The 20,123-nt window shown below is 41.2% G+C and overlaps 1 protein-coding gene across 1 annotated transcript in view; it reads left to right on the plus strand.

The window, feature by feature from the left end:
- Positions 1–20,123, plus strand: part of TNFRSF19 (TNF receptor superfamily member 19) — an 82,135-nt gene that overhangs the window by 34,118 nt on the left and 27,894 nt on the right. The window contains exon 5 of the mRNA XM_015592392.2: positions 3,289–3,374. Within this exon, the coding sequence (XP_015447878.1) occupies positions 3,289–3,374 (86 nt within the window). The remainder of the gene's footprint in view (positions 1–3,288; positions 3,375–20,123) is intronic.

A 20,123-nucleotide genomic window follows, 5' to 3' on the forward strand; every position in this document is an offset into this window, starting at 1 on the left:
ACGCCAGAGTGTGCAGGGTTTCTTTTTTGGCATGAAAATGTTCTAAAATTGATCATGCTGACGGTTACACAAACCTGTAGATCTATTAAAGACCATTTAACTGTATACTTTAAATGGATGGATTCTATGGCTTGTGAATTATATCTCAATAAATCTGTTATTTAATTGAAAAAAAGGGATGGTCCATACTCTCAGAAGACAGGGATAGCGATGAGCATCATTACCCAGAGTTTTGACCTTGAGCAGATCTATTTGAGGAGCACATCCTGAACCTGGGACATGTCCTTTTTGTTCCTGTTCTGCGGTTTTGACGAACGCATGTCTGTGCATGTCAGCTCTCTTCATCTGGGGGCGGGACGAAGAAGAGGCCCACAGGAGGCAGGGCCCACCTTAGGCCTGGCTTAAGGGGTGGGGCTGAGGTGGCGGTGCCCAGAGAGTGTGGGGGAAAGCTCAGGACACGGGGACTTTCGTGGGAAACCAGGATGTGTGCTGCTGGAGTCTGGATGGGTACCTCTTTGGGGAGCTCCCAGCAAACGTCCGTTCCCCTGCTTAACCTCATTTGTTGTCATCTGAGCCCACTGCTTTAGTTTCTACAGTGTTTGCTCATTCTCTAAATAAACGCTTAGATGTGGGAAAGTTAGAAATGAGTAGACATTTGAATGATGTTTCATAGTTTATTTATATGATTAGTTTAAAATTACATCCTTTCTAAGCCAGCATGAATGTATGAGGCAGGCAATAATTATATAGTGACTTTTACTCAGGTGTTCCAGAGTGTTTTGAAAGTGCTTATCCAGCTTAGAATATGATTTGCAAATATTTTCTCCCATATTGTAAGTTGCCCTTCACTGTCGATGGTGTCTTTTATTTTTAATCCCAGAAGGAATTATTATTATTTTATTATAATTTAAAGCTCTTTTTAGTGTGACTTACTTTTTAAAAATCACTCTGTTGAGGTATGATTGACGTATGAAAAGCTGTACATATTTAATGTACCTCAGTGAGTTTGGGTGTAAGTATACATTGATTATATCCTTGGATGCACAAGTTTTAAGTTTGATGGAGTCCAACTTGTATATTTTTTCTTTTGTTGCCCGTGTCATATATGCCTTTTGATTGCCTTCTGGTGTCATATCCAAGGAATTATTGTGAAATTCAATGTCATGAAGCTTTCCTCCTATGTTTTTCTCTAGGAAATTTACAGTTTGGGGTCTTTGATTTAGGTCTTTAATTTGTTTCGAATTAATTTTTTGTATATGTGTAGGATAAGGATTCAACTTCATACTTTTGCACGTGGATATCCAGTTTTCCCAGCACTATTTGTTGAAGATTCAGTCGTGTCTCCATTAAGTGGTTTCTGTTTCCTTGTCAAAGACCATTTAACCACAGACATGAGGGTTTATCCCTAGCTCTCTATTCTGTTGCATGGGTCTATATGTCTCTCTTTATGCCAGCACCATATTGCATTAGTATATAGCTTTCTAATATATTTTGATATCAGGAAGAGTGGATCTTACAACTTTGTCCTTTGATTTTAACGTTATAAATTCCAAAATAAATATCTTTAATTAAAAGTTGATGGGAAGTCACCATTTTATAATCATTCGGACAGATTTCATAGTCAGATGAAAATAGAACACTGTGCAAATGCTGAAGGTATTGGGCATTTGAGATAACTTACCTCGTTTCAAATGCAAATTTTGCTTCAGTCATAAATTATACAGATTTGTTATTATGTTATCCAGTTATACAAAATAATTGCATCTACCTGTCCTCTACATCTATAGACTTGATCTATAAATTTATTCTCCTTATCCTTATTTTTGTCATAGAAAGTCGAAAGTTGTCTGTATAAAAGAAAATTGCTTGAATTCTCACCATCTAGAAATAATCACTGTTAATATTTGATATATAATGTCCTTTCCATTTTTTAGGGCAAATATATTAACATAAATGTTTTTGGCTGCATTGGTAAATAATCTGAAAGACTCTATACTGAAGTCTTTTTCTACAAAATAGAATTATATTATTAACACTTCTTTTTTTTCACTTACTGATATTTCATGACTTAAAAATTATGTGTGATAGATCTGCATCATTGTTTCTAACGGCCGCCTATAGTCCTTTGTTTTGGGTCTGCTGTGGTCGGTCACGTTTACTGTTGGATATTAATATTGTGCCTAATTGGCTTTTTTCATTTATATACAGTACTATGATTGCATCTTTACACATACAGCTTCACCCATCTGATCATTTCTTTAGGATGTGTTTCAAAAAATGAAATTATTAGGCAAAAGATGTAAACTATTTTATGAGTTCTGATGGCATATTGCTAAATGGCCCTGCTACAAGTGGCAGCTTATATTCCCACTGGCGACAGATACACGTGCCTGTTTGCCTATGCTCATACCAATATTTTCTCAATTTTCTAAGTAACAATGGTGTATTTTCATTGCAGTTTATATTTATTTGATTAATGATGAGGTTAGACATCTTAATGCGAATTTTTTAAAAATTAATTACATCATTCTTTTTAGTTTTAATTATGAAAATTAAAAAATTATGAAATGTTGTGCTTTTGGGAATTCATGTTCTTTGCCTGTTTTTTGCTTTCACCATAATGATTTTTTAGGTTTAATGTTCTAGACTTAAGTTATAGACAACACTATGATTAGAACCATTTTTCCATTTTCTTTTGCCCATTGACTATATTAATGATGCTTTATTTGGTTTTGCTCTTGAGGCATCATTAATAGTGTGTGTGTGTGTGTGTGTGTGTGTGTGTGTGTTCATTCAAAGCTGTTAATCTCTTCCATTCTGGCTCCGGGGTCTCTTGTCAACACTACAAAGATGTCCCCATATCGAGATTGCCTAAGTATCTCCCTATATTTTTCCATTGCTTTCACAGTTTGCTTGACTATCTTTGTCTCTTAATTTCAAATGTTAAAAACTAGTACTTTATTTATAAGGCATTTTATCACTCACCTTGGTGTCATATTCCCTCACCAGCACCCCCCACCTCAACACAGAAAAAGCGAGACTGAGTAAAAGCCACAGTTACGTTTAGTGGAATCGGTATTTCCTAAGTGTTCACTGCGTGCTCAGAAGGCTTTCTAAGGATGTCTGTCTAAGATATTATTATATTTAAGCCTTTGAAAACCTTTTTCTTTTTTTTTAAAAATAGAACTGGTAATGGAGACTGCCAGTGATTTATGATGCAGACCTGTTTACTGCCATTGCGAGCTTAGATGAAAGAGCTAATGAGGATTATTTTCCTTTCTCTTCTAGATTTTACAGGAAGACAAAACTTGTTGGTTTTCAAGACATGGAGTGTGTCCCTTGTGGAGACCCGCCCCCTCCTTACGAGCCACACTGTGAGTGATCTTCACACAAACACGGGCTCTCGGCCTCTTTTCTTTTTTTTTTTTAAGATCTTTGTTCAGTTGGCAAATGGAGCAAAATCTCTCTCTCCCGTGGGGCTTATAGTGTGCACTCTTTTCTCAAGCGTCCAGCAGGACAGAAAGCCCTTTTGTCGTGTGTCTCAGTCAGCAAACTGTGTCCATTGATTGGAATCTCAGAGTGAAATGCAGACGTTTTGCCGCTGCTGTGTTCCATTCAGACTCTTATCTTTCATTCTAGATATTTGACCCAGGTGCATCTCCAGTTAACCAGGTGGTCCAGACCCTAATGCGTGCTGTCTTTGTGCCACAGCCCCGTGAATTCCTGTGTTTTCCCATCTCATTCCCCAGACACTGCCATGTAGTGTCTTCTCTGCCATTCCAGAGACATTCCCCTCCACGAATCACCCGCGCTAACTAATGTATTGTTAAACGGACTCTTAGTTCATTTCGTTCACTCTTTTATTTTTCTCATCTAACAAATAAATAAGAGAAAACCCATTACGTGCTGGGAATATAACTATAAATGACAAAATCAAGCCTGTACTCTTCATACTGATTATCACTTCATCTTTCTGGCCATACGTTTTTTTCTTAGCTATCAAAGGTATGAGGTTCAAGTTTGAAGAGGAGGAAGAGTGGCTTGTCTCTCTTCTCAATGTCAAGTGCAAATCTGGCCAAGGAAAACCCATAGGCGTCAGGCCAGGAGAGAAGTGGGCAGGGGCCCCCGCCGGGGTGCTCAGGGCACGCTGGCCTTTGCCAGGAGGGCTGCAGCGAGCTGCGCTTCTCTGTACGCAAGAATCAGGGGGAGGCAGGAGGGCGCTCCATCCCATGGCAGGGGTCACCATGCCTTTCCAGGACTATTGGTAATATTGGTGTTCGTATCTAGGGGTTGTTTTGATAGAATTTTCAATGCATGGGATAGGTCCTCCTGCTTCTTTCTGTGACAGAAGCCCCCTCTGAACTAATGGCAAGTTGTCGCATTATTTGATAAGGCCACATACTACTTCCATCTCCAAAAACATCATGGAATTTTGCAGTCTTTACCGAAATGCGTTACTTTCTATTTTTCATAGGAAGTGATAGAAAAACAATAATAATAACAATAATAATTATAGACTTGTAACTTTTATGGAAATGTCTTTTGACAGTCATTTTCATAATATGCAAACATTCACCAAATAAGTCGTTGCAATTAACAAATGCGATGTCGAATGGCTGTCACCGTAGAGAAACGATGTGCTTTACTTAATTTTCTCAGTATCGCATCATCATCCCACATTTGTCAATGAGGACACCAGGTCCAGAGAGGTCAATAACTTTCCATTGTTGGCCAGTAATTAGCAGAGACAGGATTCAAACCCAAGTCGGTCTAACTCCAGATCGTGTGATCTTTCCACACTGCTTACTCCCTAAGGAAAAACAAACTATCTACTCTGTCCTCTGTTGGCCGATGTAATCTACTGCATGTTGACTTTTTCTCGTATTGTTTGCTTTGATGTTCATCATTTAATGAAAGCTCTGAAAATCTAACATAGAGAAGATCCCAAAAAAGCGTTGTTACACTATGCAATCCATAAGCCAATTAAAATGGGGGCAGCAACCCGGTCTGGCCCATGAGTCAGCTCAGCCATCATTTTACCCAAAAGGCAAAGATTATGCTCCTCACCCCAAACTACCATAAAAGATTTAGTCAATTCGTATTGCTCAGTTTAGAATTGGAAAGTACTAAGGTGGTTGTTGTTGTTATTTCGTTTAATTTGTTGGGTTTAAATCAAATATAATCTACTCATAAGTCTGAGACACTGGAATTTTTTGCCTTTGGAGATCTGACTAAGTTTGGACATCATAAATGAGCCTTTAAAAGTGGATTTCACATTTAACTTTTAATGCTTCGTAAAGCCCCAATTAAGTTATAATTTGAAAAGAAAAGTAACTAGTTTAACTCATATGTATAGATATATTTCTACATATATGAAACATTTTAGAAAGCAAAGAAAAATAAGATATTTTTCGAAGTCAGAGATGTGTGTGCACAGCTACAACTAGCCTTCTGAATCACAAAACAACAGCCTGGTGGTCTTTAGTGAGTGTTAATCCTTATCTCTGTCAAGGAAAGTTTGCTGCCTTTGGCACAGTCCTTGGGAGTACTTCTAGAACGTAACCCATCTCCTCAAAAGTGATCTTGACATCTTTGGGGGGAATTATGTTAGGCGTTTTACGTTTTCATTTCTTCTACTTTGTGCTTTTCAACTTATCCACAAAAAAACCCTGCTTCCTTGGTGATTTTTTTTCCCCATGGGGAGCTCCCGTATTATTTAGATTTTTAGTTTAGCTATAAGGAGGTGACGCCACTCAAGCTGCCTCGAGTACTGGGGTTTGTTTAAAGGACACAGGTAGTAGTGAGAGAGGCTGGAACTTCTCAGAACTCAGGTGTTACTCACGTAACTCCCCTTTCATCCCTGTAAAATGGAGCAATGCTTACCTACTGAGGTTGTCGTAAGTGCTAAACTGTCAGTATACGTGAGTCTCCTGGCGCCGGGCCTGGCAGCGGGCAGCGTCTCCAGTCTCTTGGCTCCAGTGCTTCTTGGATGCCGCGATCCTATCTCCTAGCACTCAGAGGGAGCTGCTGTCCTGTGAAAGGACCGCGTGTCAGCCCAGGGGTTTGGCATTCGGCCAAGGCGGTGGCTCGAGGAACAGCCGCGAGCTAGCCCTGAGCGTGCAAGTGCCCGCGCCACAGGAAATGGCCTAGCGGGTGAGCGAGGGAACTTCCGATGGCTTCTCCGCAGCTCAGATTTGTGTCTCGGCAGCTTAAATATAAGTTTCTCTCTTGGAGGGTAAACCTGTATTGCTTGTAAAGTGATTTTAAAAACAAGAAAGAGTTTCTATCCCTTTGACTCTTAAGAAGCTCTGAAGAGTCGGGTGTCTGTCAGAGGCAGCAGAGCAGAACAAGGCGTGGCCAGAAGTGTTGGATTCACATCTAGGCTCTGCCTCGTGCCCGATGGTGTGACTTTGAGCAAATCATCTCCCCACTTCGAACCTCTATTTATTCCTTGGAAGATGGGGATGATCACACCCCACGTTGGCAGACCTCAGATGGAACTAACTGAAGTCATGTCCAGAAGCACGCCTGCCACAGAGCGAGCTCAGTGACAACTACCTGCCCGTCGCCTGCCCTCTTCCCCGTGATGGCGGCATCCGCCTGCGCCCTCGGCGCTCTGTGGAGGGTGTGGGGACTGGTCCCTTGCAGGGAGGACCTCACGATGCAGCTGGCTTTGACGTTTGTCTTGCTGGACCTTTACCTCCACAGGTGGGTGAACAGCAGATTTTTTGTGTTTGTTCCTTGACTGGCTAGACGACCAGGATGAAGAGAACCCACTTAAGGTGGCCTCTCTCCCCTCTGTCCCATTGCCTAAGGCCTCATGCTTTAAACAACCCTCCCCCACCCCCCAAAAATAATGATGGAGGTGTGAATATAATTGATCAGTCCACCCATCAGTCACTAATAGCATCAGGTGGTGAGAATGACTGCTTGGGCACCACAGCCCAAGGCTGAATGGCGACATCGCTGTAAATTGCAGGTGACTAAAAGGGACCCTTTCCGTAGAAATCCCTGCTTCAGGCTTGGCTCCTCCTCATAGCTTCACTTCCTGACAGCGTGGGCCGTGGGCCCACTTAGAGCCTGAAGGAGAAGTAGGGAGAAACACACGAGAAATTTTAGGAGAACTGTATTCTACCCTGGGCCTGATAAGAAGTGCAGATTTTGTGTGATGTCTTTGAGCAATGTTTACTTAATGTGGAACAAATGGCTTTGAAAAAATTCAAAGGGGTTTTCACCAGAGTCCAGCTTTATTCAAGTGTGTTTAACCTAGATGTTTGCTTTGTTCTTGGGGGCTTTGTAGAACAAGCCACGTGATTCCAAAGAGATAAGCGATCAGATAAGTCGCCCTGTGGGGGAGAGCGAAAAGCAGAGCAGTTGGCTTGAAACAGTTTAGGAATTTTTCATGGCTTAAAACGCTCAGAAAAGAGCAGGTCTCTGTGCCAGTAAGTAACAAGTCACATTATTAAAAAAGGGATTACTTTTTTTCCAAAGGAAACTCAAAATGTCTTCTAAATAACAAATCAAAGCAATTTCGAATTAAGCTTTTGAAAGAAATATTTGCCCATTCAAGATACTTTTCAAAGTTTGGTAGAAAAAAGAAATGGAGAACACTGTAAACAAAACATTTCCAACATCGGAGCATACAAAACAAAACACAGCGTTCTGATGGTTTTCTTTTGTCTTTTTTTCTATCTATACCACTGATTTAAGAAAAAAAAAAAAACTATGTAATTATGCTGCACATATTATTTCGTATCCTTTTCACGTCAGTTAAAATTTTTTTCACATACTGTTCTCGGCATTATTTTCATGATATTGTTGAGTAAAGTACCAACCATATAGGCATTGGGACAACAGTGTGGTTTTAAGGCCACATGCTCCCCACAATGCTGCTTTTCACATCTCTGTGTAGACCCTTTTCCATATTTACACACGAATGAATCGATACCCACAAGTGTGTTTATGGGTCTACAAATATTAATATTTTTGTCTCGATGTGCAATGCTAAATTATTTTAAAGTAAGGGGGCCTGCTAAATGCCTCTTTTAGAGAAAAGAAAAACAAATTAAAAAGGAAGTAAATTGGAAGCGTTTTGAAATCAGTACCAATAGGACTTCTCAGGCTTCCTCTAAAGGAGGAGGAGGTGAATTACACCTGCTGTTTAGGCAGCTCAGCTCCCCAGGTAGGACACCAGCTCCTGGCTCTCTCCAGCAGCCCGTCCTCTGCATCCTGCTGCTTCCTGAATCTGATCACGGTCAATGCCCATCAAACTGGATGCAGAAGCGAAGCATGGAGTCCAAAAGTACTTCACCTCTGCTTTGGAAAAATTACGTGATTTTTGTTGTGCCTGTATGTGTTTTGTTTCTGCAGCAGAGTTCTGAGGAGTTTGCTAATATTTAGTGGCCTGGCCGCCCCAGGACTTACTGGATCTTCTGCAAAATGGGTCCACAAAACCAGTATATACAATTAAGGGTTCGGTCGACTGAAGGGTTTCAAGTGGCCTGTGGTCCTCAGGCCAAGATTTGGCAGTGTCCGGCCGGGTCATTGCTGCCCTGTCTTGTTTTGATGGAGTCTTGCTTGGGGACAGTTTCGGGGACAAGATGGGTGTGACCATGCGTCCTGAACGAATGGCTAAGGCAGCAGAGAAGGGGAGTTTCATAAAGAGAAGTCTCAGCAACATGGCAGCTCTTACCTGTTAAACTTTCGGGGTGGGGACAGGAGGACAATGCGATCGAAGAGAACTCCATGGCTTGTGGCAGACGGATTATTGCAAAGCCAGCCTTCAAACCAGAGATCCCCTCCGTGTACACTGCTTTATTTATCGGGTTAAGGTACTTTAGCTTCCTCTTCCTTCCACTCTTAGAGAGCTCCTCTCTTGCCCTTTATATCACCCCCCATCTTTTTGTCCGTATTATGTGATTTCATTATTTTATTGAAAAACAAATCTAGGGTGAGTAGCAGTCAAAGGCGGCTTCCGTGGAAACCAAAGAGATGGTTTCCCTGCAGCGTCCAGATGCTGAGCCCGAGAGGGATGCCTTTTAAGCCCTCCCGCGGAACCCGTTTATTTTTTATGGGAAACCTTGCTCTGCCAAACTCAACAGCCCTGGCGGGGGGACAGAGAAGAGAGGGATGAGGCTGATAGAGGCAGAGAAGCGGATGCAGCAAGGAGGGACGGGGAGGAGTCAGGAACACTTCAAAAATCAGCCACAAGACCTGCAGGCACACTGTGATTCCTGCCATTAAGTGTAGGGCTGACCCTTGAAGTTTTCCTCTCTGGTTCCAGTCAGGACGATAATTATACTTCTCGTTATTATTCTGGACACGAAAAAGGGGTGGAGATGTTCAGCTTACGTTCGTCGCAGTCTTTGTAAGAAAGCAGAAAACCGTTGTGATTTATTTCAGAATGATTCCCATCGAACGTCATCCTCTTTTAAGCTCGTTTGCTGATCGAGGTAAACAACCGTTATCTGAAAATATGTTGAACGTTTGTTAAAGCAAAGCCCTCATTTTCCGAGGATGTTAGAAAAATAGCTGGGCGATTTAAACGTCTCGGCCTCTTTAGAGAAAACGTGCTCTATAAATGCAACGGCTTTGGGTGGTTATTCAGCTATGTCAGATATTTATCTTTACTTAGCCCTAGTTTCATGGAAGTTACAGAAATCACAAAATTCTTAAAAGAGTTTCTTCAATTCATGCGCTCTACATTCATTCTTTTCCCCTGATATAAAATGGCTAAATATTTGTAAACTAGTAACTTTGTTCCACGCGAAGAAAAGAAAAGAGAAGCATAAACGCCCGACTGGGCGGAGATGCTCTGGCACATTCTCCTTGGCCTGTGACTGTCTGGAGGCGGGAGCATCCTGAGCTGCAAGCCAGGCGACCAGAAGCTTTGATCGCCCTCCGAGCACGGTAGCAGTTGATTATTACCTAGTCAGCTATAAATCTAACTTCTCTCTGCCTTTATCTCCAGGCTCTTTTAGACATTTAAACTCAATGAGCTGGTTTAAATATTTACTCACGAAGAAACAGGTTGTGGTTTGTTAAAGGCCTTTACTAAATTAAGTGAACGTTAGATTAAGTACAGTTTATTTTAAAAATATGTAATCCAGCAGGCCTGTTCCATGAAGTTGTGGTCTTTTACAAATGCAACGGTGATTTGCGTGTGTACCCATTAAATGCTTAAAATAAATAACGTGGAAGAAAGCAATTTAACAGTTTATGCCAAACCTATAGTGGAAATACCTAGTTTAAGCTTGGAGATCACTGTCTTTCATACACAGATCGTTTATCCCCACGAGTTAACGTGAAAGGGCTCACGCTGTGCCAGGACACCTTGTCCTCTGTGGGCTGACATCCCGAAGGAGACTGGAACACATAGGCTTGGCGGGGAGTGGGACCCTTTAGTCTTTAAACATGAGTGAGTGGCTGGCCACTTCCTGTGTCAACTACTTAAGGAAGGGGTTTGTTTGAATTTGAGAAACATCATTTTGAGGATGGAAAAGAGAACCACCAAGAGAATTTTAAATAGCAAACATTTCTCTTTGGTAGGCATATCTAATGCCTTCACTTCATGGCCAGGAAGCATTTATGTGGAAGAGGAAACGGGATTCGAACCCAAGTCAGCCTAACTGACAAGCCACGCTCGGTACTGCCGCCCCGCCGGGTGAACTTGGAAGGACCAGAATTAAGGACATTTAAAAATAACTTTAAAATTAAGAAAAAAACTGAAATTAGAAATGAAATGTAATTGACTCCTCCTTCTAGGAAAATATAGTGTAAAATAAAAGTTAAAAAAGATATTAGTAAAAAGTGAAAGCTCAAAGTCAAATACCAAACAGAAATTAATTTTTTAAAGATAATATCCCACTTCCGATGTTGAAAACATTTTAACTTCTTCATTGATTGTTTTCACCATCTCAGAGGAATTATTTTAAGTATTTGTAAGTTCTGTCTGTGTCACGAACCATATAGCCATTTTCTTAACTAAATAGTCAAGAAACATCTTTGCTCGATACTTATACAGTTATAATTAAAGGGAAGCAGTACATTTTTAGAGCTGTTGCAAAATAATTTTTTGCCTTTATTGAAATATAGTTGGCATACAAGAAGAGGTACCCATTTTAAGTGTACGATTCAGTTAGCTTTGATGGACACGAGGGTCTGTGTAATCATCATCTCCCCAGTGAAGGCGAAAAACATTCCTGTCATCCCCCCCAGCCCCCCCAAAGCTAGATCGTGTTAAGTGGTGACTCGAGAGTGAACTCAGAAGGATCTCTCTGTCTTATTTACCAACTGTCTTGAAAATGTGGTTTGGACATCATTTCATTCTGTTTAAAAAATTTTAAATTTTTTAAATTTTACGTAGGTGTATATTAGTGTTTTCTGTCCATGTTTCATTTTCTATCAAGAGACCGAAGGGTTAATGGTATAAAATATTGAATTTTGTCTTTAAATGATTTTCTACAAAATCTCCAATATCGACATTAAAAAAAAGTCTTTGAAAGTCAGTCATTCCTGGAAAGTTTCTCGTAGGAGGCATGCTTTTCTTTAAAATGAGAAAAATTACTTTTTACAGTTGTTAGTACTGAGCTGTCTAACCTGGGAAACAGTAGTACATTTTGAGGGCCTGATGCTAGTTTAGAGCATGGCGAAACGTGGCGTAAAAACATCTCTGCCGTGTTGCAAATTACCTGCACATGAGATTGACCCCTCGTTCATTGACAAATGAACATATCCAGTGCCAGCTCTGAGCACTGATGGGGTCACTGGAGACCCCACAGTGACAGACACAGACTAAATTCCCAGCCCTCCAGGAGTTGACATTCTAATGCTCCAGAGTGGGGGTATTATTTAAAATCAGGTGGTCATGGAAAGCCTATATAAGGTGACCCTGGGACAGGGCCCTGAAGGAGGAGAGGAGAGAGCAAGCCGAGGGCAGACTGAGCAACACACTTCGCAGAGGCTGGTGAGTGGGGAGGCCGGACTTGGGGGGACGGTGTAGACCAAAGAAGGCTTATAGGCCATTGGAAAGACCCAGTCACGACTCTGAGGGAGGTGGAAAATGTGAACTACAGGAAGGACACGATCTGACTGAAGTTTTAAAAAGATCCTTCTGCCTGCCACTAAGGCTAGCCTTCGGGGAGCAAGGGACGAAGCTCCCCCAAAGGCTAGCCTTAGTGGCAGGCAGAAGGATCTTTTTAGCTGATATGATAAGTGTACACACTTTGAAGAATGGGCTTCTCACCCTTTCTCAAGAGTTAATTATTAGTTTAATTTAAGAAATTTCATTGAAACACATTTCATTTAATTATTAGTCATATTAATAATATATTTTGCTCTGCGTGATGTTACAGAAAATTACAGATAAGCATTTGGTTGATTTTATTTCTAAATTCGGCCAAAACACAAATTTGGAAGAGGTTAACTTAAGATTTTGCATCGTACCATAGATTTTCCCCTCCTCATAAATGCTTTCTATTATTTTTAGGCACCGGGCACACAGATAAAGATCTGAAAAATAAAATCGGGGAGTTTCTAACTTCTAAAGCAAATTAGCACTGAAGGGACATTTTCACATAACTACCTCATTCGATGGTCTCAGGACTAATGCAAACCAATATCTATTTGATGTTTTTCCTGGATTCGCTCATTTAAACTTCACTATGAAGAAGGCTAGATGTTGAGTCCTGGTACTAACACCTGACTTTCAGACAAATTACTTAACTTTTCTCTGCCTCAGTTTTTTCCTGAACCAAATGAAGATTCTAATAATTTTAAAAGAGGAATAAAACTTTGGTTCAATTTCTGAATCTGCTTCATGTTCCAAGACTCCCAAAAAGTGTGTCCTTTCTGACCCAACCCAGAGTTTTGTCCTTTACCATTAAGTTCTGTCAACTGTAAAATTATAAGTAAATTAATAGCATTATCAAGTCTGCTGGAATAGGTGACAGCAGTCCAAATCCAGACTTTTTTTCCAATTTAGACCCAGCCACATTAAACCGTGCATCAGCATACACACAATTTTTTTTTTTTAGATGGAAGTGAACGGGTAGACATCATTTGAGTTTCAGCATCTTAGAATAATTTCACAGACAATTACTTCTCTAAATACTGCAGTGACGTAAATAGGAATTCTCCACTTTACTAAGAGCAGGGAACCTGAGAGTTACAGGATGCAGAGTCCTTGAGTGAAAGCGTACCTATCTCTTCGCCCTCTCCAGAGACGAGATAAAAATTAACAAGGTCATGCCTTCCTGGGGACATGGAGTCCAGGGCCCTAAGTGGAGGCCGGCACCGCAAGGGTTAAGCAGAGTCCAGGCACAGGAAGGGGCTGGGAGGGGCCCAAGTTTCATATCTCTGTCACAGTGCCCAGATGGCAGCCCTGTCTGTTAGTCCCGATCGAAGCAAAACATTTTTGAGCTTGCGTATCCTTGGGCACAGATGTTCAAGGCCATAATCGTGTGTTTCTTTTATGGTGTCTTTTCTGCTTCTTGGTGTAGAAGTTTAAAAGCTTCATTGTTTCATCAGTCAAATAAACACAGCAAGACCTTCTAGGACTGCGGGAAAAGAAAAGGAAGGAAAACTTCCTCGAAAGCAGGAAGAAATTCTTTTATTGTATCATATTTGCAGAGAGATACTGTAGACGGTCTGCTGCCATTTTGTGGCTTGTGATTTTTTCAGTGTTAATTATGGTATTTAGCGTAATCGATGTGCCAAACAGTTATACTTTACAGTCCACCAAGTGCCAAAGAGGAATCTAAAGAAGTGAGCTCGCCGTTGGCATAGCAGACTTTCTCTGAGCAGCACGTGGCAGTGAACGTCTTTAGTCAATCCCATGATCCCTCGGTGGGCAGCGATGGCCTGTCACTCGCCTCCCCGCCCCCACCAGCCGCTCGCCTATGATCATCGTCTTCTCTGTCTTCTCTTCTTTCAAAGACACGCACCACAGTGTTTGACCTGCACAATCCCGCTGGAAGACACCCCAGGCCGTGATCTGGGCTGCCGAATGCCCTTACAGCCCGTTTCCCTTTAGTTTTATCATCACATCTCTGATAGGACATTTAATTACGTACACATCTCGAAGACTGGAAAACTCTTCGCCTTGTCCATCTGTCATTCTTCTGTCCTGTTGAGAAGAAATACGACTGTTCAGGTCAATGCCTGCTATATATAGTCAATTTTCATTTTCTGGATAGAAACATTCATGTTTTGTACTAATAAATAGAACCCAAAGGCAAATTTAAAAGAAAATTTTTAAAATATCTTAGCCATTCACTGTCTACAACGGCATCAGCGATCACTGAGTCAGTTCTCTGTGATCAGTGCTCTTGGGTGATGACAGGCCTGGACGGGACATTGGCTCAGCCTGTGCCCAGCCACAGCCACGACCTGGGTAGATCTGTCCCCCCACACCCCTGCCCCTGGTCTCCCTGCCAGTGTTAAGGGGGACACCATGGAAGATCATAGTTCTCAGAGTCCACTTGGTCTATTTCTTAAGCAGCTCCCCAGCCAGTACTGTGTGGTCCAAGCATGACAGGCTCCCGTGGCCGACCTGGGCAGAGGGGCAGCGATCTGCGTGGCTGCAGGCCGGTCATGGGTTGATGATGGGCCAGAACCACGGAAGCGGCTGGTGGGGAGGAGGAGAGAGACCCAGGTATTCAGAAAGGTGGTTTTCAGAGCAGTGTACACTGCTGCATGTTAAAGGAGATGCAGTTGAAATACACAGTACTTACTATTGCAGTCAGAATGGATGATGGTAACTGCGGTGTTTCAACCTAGAAACAGAACAATACTATATCGGCATGGCAACAGTGCTTTGTACTTAAGTACCGTCAGCTTACTCTATAGTCTCCATTGGTGTTTACACTCATCTCACACACCAGCCTAGTGATGAATGGAGAAGCGGGCAGAGTGCTGGGTGGAGAAAGGAGCTGTCTGCCCAAAGCCTCTGTTAAAACACGCTGCGGGGAGGGAGCTGTCTATTTAGTCGGAGGAGATTGGCAATGAAAAGTAATGGTCTCCGTTGGACAGGGAACCAAGCCCATGTCTACACACACCAAGTAGAGACTTGGTGACTTCTGCCTTATTTTTGAAAATCAGTTTTCGTAACCACGCGCGTCAGTAATTCAAGTGAGGAAGTGTTGCTAGCTGTGTTGACGAAAATTGAAACTGCCAGATTTCTACCTCATTCACAGTCAGCTTATTGCCAAATAAAGACGATCACAGACTTCCTTGACTATAAAATATACCCAGCTCTGCGTGGGACTTTGACTCTCTCCAGGTGAAAACAAAAAGATAAAGTCAAAGGAGAGAAGAGGTGGAGGATAACATATCACCAACATCAGATTGATTTTCCGTTGCTCAGCGCATCTTTTTGGTTATAAACACTGCGCTGGGCCGGATGGTTTTCCAGCCTCCGTTCTCCTTCCTCTCCTTACTTCTCCTTCCTCTTCTTTACTTCTCTTGAAATATTCTTCAGATAGGAGTATTTCTCTTCCCGTGTTAACAATCCAGACATTGAAGATGTTAATCTGAGCATCACCCATCCACCCTCGTGAATGAATTAAGTCAAGTTAACTTGTCCACGAAGAAAATCATCATGTCCAGATAACTGGTCTTTTCCGCCATAATTTTGCAATAGGGCCAGACCATTTAAGCGTTGGCAGTTAACTCAGACGAATATCTGTGTAGATATAGGTTTCTTCTCTGTCTTCCTTTCATACTATCATTTCTTCTTTTTCTTCTATGCCCCTTTTGCGTGTAATCAAAACAAGCAATTATTTTTGCTTAATGTTTGTCTCTGTTTCTGTTTATGTGCCACTATGTGGTAAACAAGTCCAAATCGTGGTTTTAATGCCCAAGGAGCAAGGGAGGAAACAATCGTATTATTTTCATTTATTCTCTCCAAGAACCTATACCAACGATTCTTAAGAAAAGCCTTTGTAAAGGATTTGGAAATCTCGTACAAAAATTATCCTCAGTCGTGGTTCTGTCCGCTCGCGTCTCATCCAGCGCAGAATTCTCCACAAACGTATTTAAGGAAAAGGAAGTGCAAGTCCTTTAAATTGTCGTCATTTGCTTCGGGTGAGAATATGAAACTCTGGGGTTACTACGAAGCCTCGTGAGTGCGTTTCAGCTCTATATTCTGTAACTGACAAGTAATGAACACTTTTCTCATTTGCCTGTCAAAGCGTTTTTTTCTGAAGGGTTTTCTTAGGAATGGTTTTACCCCTTTCATTTACAATAGTCTTCAAGATTTAGTTATTATGCTAATCATTGCTTATCGTTACGAAACTTTACCATAACGTTACCAATTAGGACATCGTATTGCGAAGACACTTTGCGATCCTTAGATAAAAGTGGTGGTAGCTATGTCTTTTATAAGAAACACATCTAAACTTCTGGGGAGATCAATTTGTGCTTGTTTTTATTAATTTTCCTCCTGAACTACCCAGTGCATTAGGAATGTGTTATGAGGATAGATGCACCAAGGATCGGTGGCAAATAGCCCGTTCCGTTAATTTAATCCATAACCGACCTACTATGTAGGTGGTTTCAACTGAGTTAAAAGACAATCCAGATTCTAACGTAGTAATAATTATAATGTCTCATTCCAAATAATAGTGGGAAAAGCACAGCTAACATTTACAGAAATTTTACCGTGCGCGAGGTACCATGCTGACTTTTTACGTGTTGACTTTTCATTCCATTCTCGCAAAAACCCTGTGAGGTAGGTTTCGTTGGTCCTGATCTTACCGACACAGAAGCTGAGCCGAGGGGTTTGTCTTTTGCCGGTGGTAGCACAGCTAGGAAGTGGCAAACCTGGGGTTTTAAGTCACACTGTCTACTATAAAGCTCTTAATCGTTAGAATCTTACGGAAAGTTTCAGCATTTTACAGGAAGTTTTGAAGCCAGGAGAAGAAGGAAGGGGAAAGAAAGATGAAGGCCTGACACGTGCCAGTGGGAGGCTTCTGTCCTAATCCTTGAAATTTCATCTACAATCCTTCAGAAACAAAGGGCTTAAGCTGATGGACAAGCATTGCTTCTGGTTCCAGCATCTGCCTTCTCCAGAGCCCCAGCGAAGAAGCAGGTCAGGCCTTTGGAGAATGCGTTTCGCTGTTTAAATTCTCACTTAGTGAAATCAGGTTCGTGTAAACACAGCTCAAATGGGCTCTATTTATTTGAGCTGTTCATCACAAGAATTTGCTCATTGTTGTTCTGTATATTAATTAATCTGAACAACCATCACAACCATTTTTTACTTCATCATTAGTAGGTCTAGTTAAAAACAACTGTTCTTCTATATAAATAAAATATTGATATTGCGTTCTTATCTTTAACCCTTTGATTCGTAAGAGTTCTTTCAGTACCACGCTACTAACAATCGATTACCTTATTTCTTTTATTACCTTGTTCCACTGACTAGGATTTTCTAAGAGCAGAGATAAAGTTGCAGATAAGAACTAACAGAGCAAGGAACCGGTAGACCGTTAAAGAAGCTTCTACTTTTCTAATTACACACCTCTTCTGTTACAAGAAATTCAGAAAAACGATTTGATGAAAACTTTACGGAATGTACCAAAGGGCTTTCGTTCGCATCACTGATGTTTTAGTTGCAAGATTTGGACCTTTCCTTCTGTCATTCAAAAGATAATAATGGAATAATTGGAACCATTTTAGAATACTGCTTATAATCATGTCTTTTTAAATGTCTTAGAGAGTAATGTTTATTAATAACCTAAAGGAAACTATTATTTAAGTGACTCTTCTAATAAGAATATGAGAATAAACCTAAATGTTAAGACACTTCTACATGCTTTAAAATTTAAGACTACAGTTGACCCTCGGGCAATGCAGGGAGGGGCGGCAGCCTCCTGCACGGTTGCAAATCCACATATAACTGTTTTTTAATTTAACTTTAATTTTTAAATATATTGGGGTCATTGGTTAATAACATTATTATGAATCTCAGACGTACAACTTAATAATACACCTGTGTACCCCGTTGCATGCTCACCACCTGAAGTCTAGTCTCCGTCCGTCACCATGTATTTGACCCCCTTGAACCTTTTCATCCACCCCACCCTTACCCTCCCCATGCCCGCAACCACCATTCTGTTGTCTGTATCTATGAGTTTGTTCTGAAGTCTAGTCTCTGTCTGTCACCATGTATTTGACCCCCTTGAACCTTTTCATCCACCCCACCCTTCCCTCCCCACGCCCGCAACCACCATTCTGTTGTCTGTAGCTATGAGTTTGTTTTTTAGTTGTTTGTATTTATATTTTGCTTGTTCGTTTGCTGCTTTACGTTTTATATCCCACATATGAGCGAAATCATACTGTTCTTGTCTTTTTCCATCTGACTTATTTCACTTAGCATGAAAATCTCAGTCTCCATCCATGTTGTTGCAAATGGCAGTATTTCATCTTTTTTATGGCTGCGTAGTAGTCCACTGTATATGTGTACCGCATCTTCTTTATTCAGTCATCTGTTGGAGGACGCTTAGGTTGTTTCCATGTCTTGGCTATTTTGAATAATGCTGCAATGAATATATAAGCATGTGTGTACCTTTACAGATAACTGTTTTCAAATTTGGGGGGTAAATGCCTGGAAGAGAGATTGCTGGGTCATATGGTAGCTCTATTCTAAATTCGTTCAACTCAACAACAACAACAAAACAAAACAATAAAAAAAAAATGGGCAGAAGCTGAATTCAGAAAATTCAGAACCTGAATAGACACTTTTCCAAGGAAGATGAGTATAATTTTTGACTCCCCCAAAACTTACTTGTATCTGTGCAGGATTAGTTCCAGGACCCCCACTTCCACCTCCTGGGGTCACTCAAATCTGCAGATGCTCAGGTTCCCTCTCTAAAATGACAGTAGATCATTGCAGACAGTTAGCCCTCCACATCCTCAGGCTCCCAACCATGGATTGAAGATGCCGTAGGTGTTTATTGAAAAAAATCCATGTATAAGTGAGAATTGCTGGATGGGGAGAGGGCTCAAAGATCCTCCGTGGGTGGCTGAGGGTCTCTAAATCACCTGATAACCTCCATCCCATAATGCCACAGTCGGAGAGCCTGCCATCGCCATGGCAGCTTACTGTGGATCTCCGGTTCTGGGGCCATGCTGTCACCTTTTACATTTCATTTCATTTACACTCACTGTCCAGCCCTTAACCACATGGGGAATAAAGATATAAAGTTTACTTCTTAGGTGTGGGATCTGCTTATAAGCAAACCATCTTTGTGAATCATCTGTATTAGTATTAAAAGAAAGCTTAGGGCAAGCTTAGGGCTGCCTTGGGGTTCTGCTTTGGTTCACTCGCATTTAAATCATGAAAGGACTGCTAATTAGGGCAGTGCCCAGAAGGGAACTCAAAAGGAGGAATCAAGCTCAGAAGTTCTGTATTTGTAAACAAAGGTTACAACGTGGCTCAACAAAGGAAAAATGCTTGCAGAGCTGCACTGTTTTTGATGTGATCTCTATTCAAAAAGGAAAGTACAAACAGTTAGGAGCACTAATTTAAACTCAGCACTCCCAGCGTGTCTGAAGACTGGTCTGACAAGGTGAATTTATGGTTCTGTGTGCGCGCAACTGGCTGTCCTAGGTACAGATGTTACAAGCGAGTCTGGCCACCGTTTATTAGTCTCAGATGCTGGTAAACAGCTGTCGAGCCAAAAATATATATACTTATTTGGGTGAAGCTTCAAAAGTAAGGTCAGAATGATTCTTTAGGAAAAGGCGCGAATCCTGGTATAATCCTTCTGTCGTTGATTTGAAAAATGGTACTTTCTTAATTTACATAATCTCGCGTAAGTCGCCTTTACTCTTCATGATAAACTCCCACTGAGCTTTGTTCGTCTTATTTTTGTGATGTCACAATTCAGAATCACATTTTGATTTCATTTTAATCCAAACATTTATTCGACAATAAATCTGTATGTAGGCAGCTACAATCGGCAAGGTCATTAATTTTTTTTTTTTTTAAAAACACATATGTTTAACTTTCCTCCAGAATTTCGAAATTACGTTCTATAACTAATCCCCAAAATAGGATATTCTTGTGTAGCCTAGCTATTTAAGCATCAGAAGAATTCGATCCCTTGCACTTTATTTTT

The sequence above is a fragment of the Pteropus alecto genome, unplaced genomic scaffold (genome assembly GCF_000325575.1).
Source record: "Pteropus alecto unplaced genomic scaffold, ASM32557v1 scaffold16, whole genome shotgun sequence".
In the NCBI taxonomy this organism is placed as follows: Eukaryota; Metazoa; Chordata; class Mammalia; order Chiroptera; family Pteropodidae; genus Pteropus; species Pteropus alecto.